We start from the raw sequence: 13469 nt of genomic DNA on the forward strand, positions 1-13469 counted from the left end.
TCTAGTGTTTTGTATAGAGAGAGTAAAGGGGCAATTAAATAACAGGTCACAGCTGCTTGAAAGGCAGTTACAAATATGGCAAAGTTAAACTCCTCTGGATGGTAGCAGACAGGTTTTGGGGGTTTTTTTGTTTGTTTGTTGTTTGTTTTTGTGTATTTTTTTAAGAGATCATGGCCAAAAATTGCAATTTCGAAGGTTCAGGTTGGACATTGAGGAAAGCTTCTTCACTGGGAGGATAGTGCAGCACTGGAACAGGCTATGCAAAGACATTGTTGAATTTCCATCCCTGGTTTTCGAGGCTAGGCTAGAAAATGCCATTGCTGACCTGGTGTAGTGTTGGTAGTAATTCTAATCCAAGCAGGAGATTGGACTGAAGATCTCCAGAGGTCCCTTCTAAGCAGCATTCGTATGATTTTGAGTGCTCTTGCCATGGCACCTGTTCCTCGTGTGAACAGAACTATTGGCAGAAACAGATCATTTTCCACTTTTTCTTTTGCACTTGACAGAACAGTTGAGTATCGTTTCAAATGATACATTCAGATAATAACTATGAAGTGCCTGGAGAGGATAGAATCAAAGATAGAGGGTAGGAAAAGGTATCCTTGTATTTCCTTAGCTATTATTTGTGAGAATGAACTTACTGCTTTTTGAAAGTCTGGTTGAAAAAAGAAGAAATAGCGTATTACAGTTCAAATAGACTTTTTACTACAAAGTCTCAGTTTCTGAATATATTTGGAGTGTTGTAAAAAATTATATGGGAATGCTGTTGGGAAATGCTTTTATGATTGCTTATAAAATGAACCAGCAACCCTCTGAAGTTTTCTAATTGTGAACAAATAGTTATTGTCACCTTTTGTTTCTCAATTTTAAGGCAGAAGACTTGCACATACTACAGTATTACTGCCTGTTAGTAAACGCTCTATTATTAATCCATAAATGTTTAAAGTTTGAAAACTTTCTTAACATTTAAACGTGACTCTCTTTTTTAAGCAGTGATAGCTTTATAATGCCATTTCTAAAGGCCTAAAATTTCATGATTTTCATAATTAAGGGCTATTAAATGAAGTAAAACTAATAATGCATGATTATCAGTATTCTCATCTTGTTTTATATACAAAAAGTTATGATATGAAAGGTTCAGTAAGAGGTTTTTAAGAATGGTTTTACCAGTACTGGGCATCTCTTCAAATGAAGGTGCCTTCATGGTGGGAGCCAGTTATTGAGGTCGTTCCTCTGCTCCGTCATGCTCTCTTCTCTTCTACAGCTCTTCTCCTGTCTCTAGACTGATACTTGATGCATGTGATTTTTACTCATGACCCTCACTAAAATGTGATGATTATAATGTACTAAGAGGAGGTATTTGCTATATTTAAAAAGTGTCAGTTCTGATCTTTGTGAAATGTATTGTGCCCATGGGGGAAGAGACCTACTTTGAAGTAGACAGGAATGAGCTTGTCTAGTTAGCGGGTTGAATTTCAGTTTACAGTGGCATCTGCTGATCCGGGTTGTGATACTGTGGTTTTTCATCTGTGTTAGGATTTCAGAGAGAGGGTTAGGGTACGTTCTTGCTGTCAGAATGCTTGGAATCTTGTACTTTCAGGGGCAGGCTTTCTACATCGCCAGATATATAAATCTGGTGATAGGATCTTGTAGCACATCAAAGAAAACTGCCGCGGCTCATTCCTCAACTTCAGACTCTGCAAGTTTGTGCTCTCCTTTGCTAGTAAGCATTGCCATACCATCTCCCTGGGTTGTCTAAAGGATCTTTCCCATCTAGTGTTAAGTTTATAGAACTGCCTCCTAAGGTGATTTCTCATGCCTGTTTTTGCTGAAACTTCTTACTGAAGCCACAAATGCACTGTTTTGGTCCTTGTTTCTCTGCGTTTACCTCATCTGCTAATGCCTCCTGGCTCTGAGATGGTGTGTGGCCTGCCTCAGGCCTTCAGGCCTTTTTTATTTTAATTTATTTATTTATTTTAAGAATTTGTTTATATTTGTTTATAGCTTTGGAGTTAGAGTTGCCCACTGTAAACCTAACTTATTACTCCCTTTAAAACTAACTTAGATCAATTTATTTCAGAAATAAAGCCAGAAGTTGAGAACTCATTTCATAAAGAATAGAGACTATAGGCACATAAGTGCCAAATATTAGCCATACGTAGATAGTTGTGCTCTTCACACACAGTTTACTCAAAAGAAACTCTCAGAGTGTGCATGAATGGCCACTTGGTCTCACTAGGAAAAGGATACTTTTTCATGATATGCTTGTACAATTTGTTTATGTATAATGGATGAAAAGAAATATTACTGCTTATCTGAAGACAAATAATAAGCTTCATTCTCTAGTGACAGCAATTACTAGCTTTTGGAGTCATACAAAATAATGCTTTTGAAAGAGAAGAAATTCCACTGTGCAAAAGCAAATATTTGAAATGGAGCAAGTAATATGTGTGAGAATTTGATATGTTCATGGAACAATGTTGTATACTAAAGTAAATGGGTATTTTTTCTTTACAAGTGGAAGAAATGGGGATACTGGAGATGCTGAAAGTTCTGTTCGTTAGAGTGCTATAGATTTGCCCCTTTTTAGTAACTTCTCATTTGATATGCCTGGACTTTTTACAGTCCCTACTTGATGTGCTGTTATCATTGTCCTGATGATACAAAAGACAGCAAAGATATCTTACGTTCTTAATATATTATAAAACGTAATATGATTTCTAATCTTGTGTGTGTTTTCAAGGCAAAAAGAACCACTAAATGTTTCATCGTGTCAGATGCTACACTTTAACATGTTTGTCTGAAAGAGTGGTCCTTTACGTACTTTGGAAATAATGCTCTGGTGTAGCAATCTCTGGGAATGTCATTTTTATTATTGTTGGCTCTTGTGTTAGTATGGAGCTCTCAGCTGACGTACTATACATTATGGAAGAATGCTTATGACTCAGCTAACAAAAACCCAACAAAATGTCTAAATTAAGAATCTTTCTTGTACAGCCTTTCTTTTTTTTTTTTTTCCTTGTGCTTTTTCTTATTACTGCATGCTGTTCTCTCTTATTTTTACATAACTGTCAGTACTGCAACTGTGTGTGGATACTGGCAAAAGCACACTTCATCAGTTTTATGTAAGCAGAAATTCCACTTAAAAGGTACCATTTTCATACCACAAATTGAAGGCAAGAGTCTGCCAGACTTTAAATTACAGTTAAGTATGGATTAATACTTTTAAAATTGCAATGCTGTGTCTATGGCCTTCTCTTAAGTTACATTCGTTTAGCTGTCAGCCTTTATATATGCCTATAATAAGATTACAATTATAGTGTATGTTTTCATTGTAGACTAAAGGATAGGCATCTTACATAGCTTTAAATGTGTGTTTCATCATAATGCTGTTTTTAAAACAAACGGGAAAAAGAAGATTTAAATAAAAAAAAAGTTGCAAAAGAAAGTGAGTAGCTGAAAAATAATGAATAATTCTGCAGTAGAAAACTACAAGTTTAGTTACTAAAATTATTAATAGGTAACTGAGGACTCATTATTTGCTGACTGAAATGGCAAAGCTCATTGTGAACAGGGTCTTAAAAGAAAGTAAAAGACAATAGAAGTGCTATAGCATGAGGAATTTTTTTCATTGATGTGCTTAGGGACCTAACTTTTGTAGACTAGAGATTTTTTTTATTGTATGTCACAGTGATAAAATGTGTCCAGATCAAAATTAGTTGGCTGATTTCTTTTGACTTCATTTGCTGTTATGTGCTGAGACATTAATTTAATTTTACATTTATTTGATAGTCTGACTATGCTAAAGAACTTTGTGGAATCCCTGCTATTGAGACTAACAAGTGCACATCTAATTTCATGAACTTAGCATGTTTCTATTAGAAAGTCCCTGATTCTTTTTTGTATCACGACTGCTTTGTTCTGATACATCTGCTAGGATGGACGCAGTCATTAAAATCCTCATCGGGGACCCAGTCAGTGCAGAAGAGTCTCCAGTAAGGAGATACTAATTTAACTATCCCCTCTGTGATATGTGACGAGATGTCTCCCTGTACCTTGGTGATCTCTGTGCACTTTCCACTAATAAAGAACTGAAACAACAGGCAGCCTCCATAATACAGTCGTTTGGGCTCCTGGACTTCCTTGAGGAGACCAGCCTTGCATTTAAATGTTTGAGTCTAAGGGCCTATGCAGTCACGTCTCTCTAATCTCCACTGGAACTTGTGTTCTGCTTTCTGAACAGCAGTTGAGGCCTGGGTCTGAATAATTCTTTTACCAACAAAATAATATTTATCACTTTCTGGTCTATTGTTACTATTAGATTTTTAAGGCAGAAAGGCCTTGCAAGAGGAAGAAAGAAAACAAAAGTGTCTTTATCTGTGCCTACTACACAACCACTTTCAGGAAAAAGAAAAGAAATTGATGCATCTGTTTTTTCTCTTTCCCATAGGAGTGCAGGATCCTCAACATGAAAAGATAATTACCGTGACTACTAATGGAAGTATTCACAGCCCCAAGTTCCCACACACATACCCACGCAATACTGTATTAGTGTGGAGATTAGTAGCAGTAGATGAAAATGTATGGATACAACTTACTTTTGATGAAAGATTTGGGCTTGAGGACCCAGAAGATGACATTTGCAAGTAAGTTACTTTTCCTTTAACTTATGAAACATCTGAAAGGGAGATGCAGATGATGGGAAAATAATGTTGCTCCAATTTTGCAAAGTGTAGCACCTGCTTGTCAATATATTCATAAAATGCATCTTTAAAACTGTTAGTTTATGATTTTATTTTCCAGTGCTAGAAAATAATTTCATAATTGAAATCTTGAAAGTCCCCCATTTTCCTTCAGGATTCATAATCTGGGCCATAGATACAGGATGATACAAAAATGTAGAAATATTTAATCTCTATCTTCCCTCCTTCCAAAAAAAATAGTTTGACATCTGGGAAAACATCTTTAATCTTCTTGTCAGTGTGTTAGAGGAGTGAATGTTTGATTCCACAGACAAAATTAGGATAAACATTTTACTTGAACTGGAATTCAGGTCAAAACATTAAGTACATCATCTCTGTTCAGACAAAATTATGGTACAATCCTTCAATGGCCTGTAATGACCAAGTTTTCAGTTTTCTGTGAAAAACAGCTCTTGCAAAGAGCTTTGCTTTACATTCTTCAATGGCATTGCTTTTTTTCATGAAACTTCAGCAAGTATTCTGTCTGCTAAATCACAGGCCCAGTTTTCTATAGAATCTATGCTTCCTTCCTGTGATTAGCATCTGAATGCTGCTTGGGAGAGAAGTAAGACTGTGACATAACAGGCATCAGGATGGATGTAGTTCTGAACTAAGCAAACTGAGTCATCATGTTGTGGGTGTTGTGTGACAGTGGTGGCTGATGTTCCCTTCCCGTGGAAGGGTGAAAGGGCAGAGATGCTGAACTTGTGTCCTGTATCTATCTACCTTCATAGCAACATATCCTAAAAAATCCTATGTGGTATGTTGTTTGGGCTCTTTTCAGTAAGTTAAGTAACAAATAAAATGTGTCATTTGAATGGCACATCCTGCCTTGAGTGTTCCTGGACAGGTATTTCACACAAGGATTTTTCTTATTAAGCATTTTTTTTCTGTTTTGGTTTTGTTTTACTGTGTGTACCCATTTAATTTGATGCTTGCTTTCAATTTTTCTGATTTATTGATATTTGGCTGTTTTTATGTCTCCTTATAACATTTTGCAGTTACAAATTTGAATTTCTTAGAGGTTATTTTTGAATTTACCCTTAATTTGGGGGCTGAGGTTCATAACAGATAAATATCTGTCTTTCATACTTCTGAAAGAAATAATTATCAAGGCCATGTCAAATATAATGAAATACAAAGTACTACACAGCATATGTTTGCTCAAATAAGTGCACTCCCTTTGCACAATAAATCTTTTTTTTTTTTGAAAGAAAACTTAGCTTGATTTTTCTTTTCTTTGCATATGGCAGAGTGAAGTGGCAAGTGAAAGAAAATCCAGGTAGGGTGCCTCATTCATCCACTTGCAAAGAAAAAGTAAGATAAGTTAAAATATTTCTAACTGTATAACTTGAATAGTATTTTAATGGGAGTACATTTATTTTAAGTAAACAAGGTACTGAATGCAAAAATCCTAATTAAAAACCACTTACTTCATTCACTCATAATCTTTTTGTACTGACATTTGTGCAAGGAAACCAGGAAATATTATGCAGGCAATTCCTGATAGGTTGGTATGTTCTTTTGAGGGACTCAGTTTTGGTTTATTGGCTTGGAAGATATGATCCTTGAGAAAATGAGTTACGTAGTTGTTTCTAGTTGTTTCTAGAATTGCGGAGAGTCAGGCTTAGTAATTTACTGAGTTTTCAGAGCACTATCTTTTTGTAACACTAAGTTCTAATGTTTCTTAGATCTTCTAGTTCTTAAGAAATTATTCCATATTCTTTCCAGTACACACTGTAGAAAATCTAAGGATTTCTATTGACTGAATCCCATACTATTTATTTTTTACCCTATTTCTGCCATCTCAAAGTGCGCAAGTCAGTATTATTGCCACAGTGTACATGACAGTTTCTCCATAATCAAATTTACTATAGAGAACAGAATAAGATATGACATGAAATTAAATGTTGTATTACTAGTTTAACTGTAGGATAAGCATAGGTAAGAGTGAGCCGACCCTTTACTTTCTAATCTATGCCTGAAACTAGGTGAAAACTTCAGGTCGGTAACAACACACTTTGCAAAAGTGTGCAATTTGTATCAGGAGATCTTTCTCCCACTTTTAAAATGTCTATCGGGATCTGGTGAGTTACCTGCAGTGGTCATTGTCACATTTTGTCAGTTCTTCCACCTGCCTCCTAAACTGCATGTTCTGGGCAATGCAAGGGCCTCCTCTGGAATCACTGTAGGCTATGACACCCTGTAGTGCCAATTCATTGGACTGCTAGGAGAATACACTGGAGTATATTTAAGGTAATGAACAACTTTTACATCTCACAGTCATCAAGTATTGCTCATGCATGGGAAAAAATACTAGAAGACTTTTTGCTTAACGTAATTCTGTAACAGGAAAAATGTGGTAACAGTGAATAGGAAATGTCCTAGATGCTCACTGAATGCTTTGGCACATTTTTGTCTCTATCTGTGGATAGAATCCAATGACCAGTTAGTTTTACCTCCGTATCTTGATTTCTCTAAAGTCAATTCTGACATTTCAGCTATTCTGTGAAGTCTTTTATTCTAGAACAGGCACTATAATGTGCAGATGTCTTGAAGGTACCGGTCCAGTATCTATTTTAAAAACTTTCCTAAATCTGAATCAGAGTGATCCAGCATGACTTTTTTTGCCACTCCATTTTTACTTGTAATTCAGCTTGCAGTACTTTTAAAGACTGCAGAACTTCTTACTGCAGATTGACTGTTCATCCTGACTCAGCCTTACACTGAGCAGGTGTTAACATGCTTAGTCCTATCCAGACTGTCTTGCTAATTTTCACCAATGTTGTGTGCAATTGCTGTACAGCTTGTTTTGAAAACAAAGCTTAAATTGTGTAGTTTTAGAACAAACCTCCGACTTACTGCCTTAATTTCTCAGGGTAACTTTTGTACTGGTTTTACAATTGCAATGCACTTGAAATTTCTGCAGTTTATCTCTGCATTGCTTAGCATATAGCTATTAACTGTCTTGAGAATAGCTTTACTTCATTTCCACTGGGTCCTTTCTATAGGCAAAACTGCAGGAATCCCACTGTGTCCTTTAAAAAGTGAGCACAAACTTTGATTTACGTGGGAGCTGGATCCATGTATTTCAGAAGGGATTTAGGTCATTTCACTGCCAATATGATATATAAATCTCTGCAAGATTGCAGTAATTTCAGACTTGTGCACTTTGATTTTAGTTGTGACGTGGGAGAGAAAAAAGGTTCCAAAGAAAAAACTCACCACCAAACCAAATAAACAGTAAAGGAAAAGGATGCAGTCTCCTACCCATTTTGTACAGTCTTGTTCAGATGATGCATCTGGCAGTAAATTTTCCTTACCTAAGGGAACTTCTAGCCAGGAGACGTGTGCTGGATTTGTGTTCTCTATGTCCATCCTTTCTGGTGAAGAAAAGAAGCAGCTGGGATAGACACTGGATATCACAGATTGTTATTTTTATGATGCTGGCCTTTCTGTGCTGTTTTAATGACTAGGCCGTTAGCCTTCTCTGCCTGACAGCTGCTCTCGTCTGGGAGATGCCATAACTCTCCTTGACCAGGAGGAGAATGTATTTACTTACTGAATGTATTTCCAATATTGTTGCTTTCTGTCTCTGTGCCTGTACAGTGGTAAAAGGTTTAGTAAGCCTCTCTATATCAGGAAAACAGAGATTTAACTTTCTTTCATGAAGAACATGTACACTACAGTCGTGTTTAATAGGGAGTTTGCTGTTGTGATTAGCTTGTTTATTGGAGCATTACATCACTGAACTGAAATAGAAATTTTTTAAAAAATCCATCCTATATTAATAATGTATGCCAAACTTGCTGTCTCTTTGTGCACATAATGCCTATACTTGTTCATCTTAGTGATGGTGGCAGCTGTTCTAATTATCAGATGATTACAGTCTGTGTGACTTTTATTGTATGTAATAAAACTCAGAAATGTGCCACAAATCCAAAGTGCAATTACTTTAGATAAGATTGTGAGGATAATACACAAGTAAAAGAAGGTGGAACCAACTGGTTATCAAATAATAGATGTCATTTGAACATCATCTTGATTTTAGAATAGCTATACTAATTTCCAACTCTCTTCAATCCTCTAATAATTTCAAGGATAGACTGTAGTCTGTTTGGTTTGGGGGTTTGAGCAGCTGCCTGTGTGAATCTCATGATGTAGTAAATCCAAGTGAAGCATTTGGGAATTCTTTCAAAGCATTATAATAAAGCGTGTCTAGTTCATAGGTGCAATATATAGAAATAAAATCAGTTAACCTGAAGGTAACTGTCAGTGCTAACATGGGGTAATATCTGTGTGAATAGTACTCTGACTTTTTTTTCCCTTAATGCCAAATTAAATCCTTAATTCCTAAGTCCAGGAATATTCATTCTCTGAGGGTAGTTAGAATGATGCTCTAAACTCACAACCTTGCTTTACTCTAATGCTTCTGTAAGCTACTTACCTTCACCTCAGATCTTTTATAACCTACTACTGCCCAAGCAATTCCCTTCTAATCAGAACTGCTCAGCTTCTCTGAAGACCAAATAACCACTACTAACTTGTTGAATTTTCAGCTGTGCACCTTAGTGGGTTACCTCTCCCACCAAACACTAGAGGAACTCCCTAACAGCTTAACAGCTCCAGGTCTGCTGTCATCCTTTCAACTGCTGCTTAAATTCTCCTTTCCTATTAAGCAGTCTTGATGATGACTAGCAAGTGATCAAAGATTATTTATGAATGTTGACGTGATAGTTCCAGTGTTTCCTTATATTTTGTCATCTGTTTGCATCCATTTGTTGTATTGTTGGCCTGACCCTATATTAGTAAACTGTACATAGCAGAAGCTCTCTTTTTATTGTATGTTTGTGTAGGACCTGGCAGAAGTAAAGTCCCTGTACAGTTCTTAAGCATACTTATAATAAGTGCAGTAAAGTGAAGTTGGCAGCACATTCTGTTTGCTTATGTTCACTTTTTAACCCAGTGTAGCAAACTAATTTCACATGAATTTGAGTTCAGTTGTGAGACAGTCAAGTTTTGGAATTACTATTATTTTAGCCAGTCTGTTGCTAACATACATAACTACAGTGTACTATGTATATTAACTCTGTGTGTGTGTGTGTATATATAGATACATGTGTATATAGAAACATATTTATATATGCATGTATATACAGTGACTACATAACTAATAGTAAGTATTATGTAATAACTGCAACATACGTAGTTCCTATTTATGTATTTATTTATAGCTTTAATACATACATATATTAACGATAAATTTGTGCTGGAAAATACATGAAATAAATGTAGTAGTGAAGATAGAAGTATGGATATAAACTCTAGGATTAGTATAAATCTAAATTCATTGGTTTAAAAAAAAAACAACAAACGGCAATGAATGGCTTGAATAGTCATGTGTGTTCCTAATGAATGTATGGGTAGGAAATTCTTGGCGAAGGTTAAACAGTTCTAAGATTTTGCTCAGTCTGACACAACTGAAACAAGGGAATTAAAAATAAACTTACAAACACTGTCTTTGTTGTCAGTAGCTATGAAAAAGGAAAATATTTGCTTAGCTGTCTGTCTTGACATAAATTATGTCAAATGCATACTCTGCAGTGGTGAGCTATGGTCAACACAATAAAAAGATGAAACACTGTTATGTCATTTTCTAAAGAGAGCTTTCCCTGTAATATAAATCATGATGAATAACTTGCAGCATATGAAACTTCCTTTCTTGTAATTAAATCAAATCTCTGTGTCTAACGTGGAGCAAAATATGGATATATAACTGCAGCTTGTACATGCTACAGCAGAAATAGTGATGGATATTTCAGTTCTGTTTGGCCTTCTGTTGTGGAAGCACCTAACCACATTAACAACATATACATAAGAAAAACAACTTACGTACATATGAAAACAGCATACATGCATGTGAAAAAAGCATCTTTTTCTTTCAGAACCTATGGGAGAAAAATGTATTGTTTATTTTGCTTTGTTTTGCCTGGAGTGTATGGTCAAGGTAATATACCAAGCATAGATTCAGAAAAAAATATGAATCTTTTTGCAAAGTAAGAGTTAATTCCCTGGCTTTTAGTGCCAGCGATTTCCATATTCAAGGTCTGGCTCCCATAAAAATTATTTTCTGGACACTTGACAGGCTGTTCTTACTGTCTGATGATTTAAATGCTTCTGGTAGAACTTTTTTGTTGCAAGAGACTGTGATTACAGAGGGTGAAGTTATCTCTTGGGTAAGTACAAGGTTCAAGCCAGCTTTGAATAACTGGACAAAGACCTTTAAATGAACTCTATATTTAAAGAGGAACTTGTGCAGAGAATGATCATGGCTGCGCATGTAACTGGGCTGCTGCTTCTTGTACTTCTTTTTATTCGTTCATTTTTGGGGGGCAGGAGGATGGGGGGCTGCTGCCACCTCTATTTAAAAATTCAGAAAACCATGAGAGGTCTCTATCTCCTCTCCCCTCCAAAAACTCAAATTGACCAGGCTCTGAAAACGGAGATGGATGTTACAAAAAGCTCCTTCTTCTGTTGCCTTGGAACTTAAAAATGTTCGGTTTTAGCCCCCCCCCTTCTTTGAGATGCTACACTTATAGATGGGTTGGGTTCTGTATAGGCAGCTTTCTGATACTTAAGTCTCTCTCATTGCTATCTATAATGTCAGCAAAAGTAATATCATGTTAATAAAGTACAGCACCAGTTTATTAAAGCTAAAATTTATTATCTTTTTTCTAAAAGACAGATTGATTTGGATAGCATGAGTTCTATTAATAGCTAGAACTATAAAAAGCGGTTGTCTTTTTCTGGACTCAGTAGTCATTCCTTGAAACACAATACAGTCTTTTACTTTATATGTGATGGTATGTATATAAATACACGCGCGCGCGCGCACACACACACACACACACACACTTACATGTATAGGTGCAAAGTTCTTTGTTAACCCTTTTATTCAAAGATGGAAAGAGTCATGTAATTTAAATAACAAGATGAATTTTAGCTTTCTGATCCTTTAGAGTAATTGAAATACTGATAGGAAAGAGCTATTATCAAATAGCTGACTTAGATTAAAACCCTTAGCAGCAACACTGATGTTTTACTGCTATCAGGAAGGTGGCATTTTAGAAGCAGTGTGTAGAAGACACCAAAACTTGGGATAAGGCACCTGATTAAATAATATTCTGATATTTATGGTGTTCTTTTCTAATTTTTCAAAATCATTTTGATGCAAGATGATTGAATAATGGCACCAGTTTGAGTGAGGTTTAAATGTGGAATGGTTTTAAGGGGTGGAGGAAGGGAAGAGGGATGGAAATCATTGTTTTTAAGAACTTAGATCACTGAAGTCCTTCGATTATTCAAAAATTGTTCTTTTACATATACAGAAAAGATCATTAATAGAAAGGTTATTGCCTTTATATGAATTCAGTTGTAACAATATTATTTCAATTTAATGAAAATAGAAGAAATCCAATAGACTCATGCCTTCTGTTTTCTAATTTTGTGAAGAAAATATGCTGTTTTCTCACATCAGAAGAAATAAATGAATGTTTATATATGTGTCTGAATTAGGGACATTTTAGAAATTAAATAGAAGTAAATTCTTTTACATTCTGAAATCAGCGGACAAAAATTGCAGCTTTTTTTTTAAGCTCTTTCCTTTGGATGTACTGTGATTCCAGGAAAGTTTGTGTCTCTGCTTAGCAAATGATAGCTCATCTTGCAGCGTGGCTCCTTCTGCTGTTTTAGCTACTTTCAGTAGTTCACGCTGTGGTAGAGGTGTGTAGTGGGTGCCGAGGAGTCTGTGCTTGATGGCAGTTCCAGACTGCTCAAGTTCTGAACGTGACAAATCTTTCCTAAACTGCTGACATGCTGTGAAACTCTGCAGTGGAATCGGCACTCTACACTCAAAGTAGATCAAGGCATAGAAAAGAGGAGTCATCACAATTAGACTCATGGGGGAAGGAGGGAGTCACAAAAATACTGTTCGGTTTTGGAATCTGAAATTAATTACTGAATATAAACATTTTAGATTATCTACTGCTTATTAAAACTTGCTTAATAGTATTCTCATAATTTTGTAAATGTGACAAAATAAATATTGTAGGCAATAAAAGCTTAAAAAATAACAAAAATGAAAAAAACCAGAACAACAGAACTTGCTACAGTTACAACTGAGACTACCCCATAACACACGTTTCTTTAGGCTTCGAATCATAAACTCTGTTCTACAGAAGCAACTCATACCTTCAAAATTGTACTGTTGAAAAGGTATCATGAAAAAGAGAAAGAGAACAAGATCCTGACCAGAGAAGCATAGCCTACGTGATGTGATCAGAAGAATATGCTGCACAGACTGCATTCTTGTCCCCCCACTTTTCCCTCCTTTCAAGAAAATCCAATGTTCATTTGTTAATACCCACTATTGCGTGGGGACACTGTAATGGGTGTTACTTAGCAAGTTATTTAAAATCTATTTTCAAAGCCAAGATCAGTGTCAGGAAAATGACCGGTGAAAAGCATGTAGCTGACATAATCCCATACTCCCGGCAGAGACTTACATTCATTAACTTAGAAAACATTTTAGGCTCCTTAAAACTCTTTCCTGGTCCTCTCAATCTTGAGCAAGTTGTTTGGGTAAAGTAAACTGTGTCTACAGTATCAAAATATTTTGGTAAACGATTCTAATCCTAATTTATTGCTTCTAAAATTATTTCACATTAC

At 35.8% G+C, this 13469-nt stretch overlaps 1 protein-coding gene across 2 annotated transcripts in view; it reads left to right on the top strand.

Moving 5' to 3' along the window:
- PDGFC (platelet derived growth factor C) overlaps nucleotides 1-13469 on the top strand; it is a 120956-nt gene that overhangs the window by 63354 nt on the left and 44133 nt on the right. For both annotated transcript variants that reach the window (XM_062574735.1, XM_062574734.1), the window contains one exon: nucleotides 4451-4646. In XM_062574735.1, coding sequence (XP_062430719.1) covers nucleotides 4451-4646 — 196 coding nt within the window. The remainder of the gene's footprint in view (nucleotides 1-4450; nucleotides 4647-13469) is intronic.

This window comes from Rhea pennata, chromosome 4 (genome assembly GCF_028389875.1).
Source record: "Rhea pennata isolate bPtePen1 chromosome 4, bPtePen1.pri, whole genome shotgun sequence".
Classification (NCBI taxonomy): Eukaryota; Metazoa; Chordata; class Aves; order Rheiformes; family Rheidae; genus Rhea; species Rhea pennata.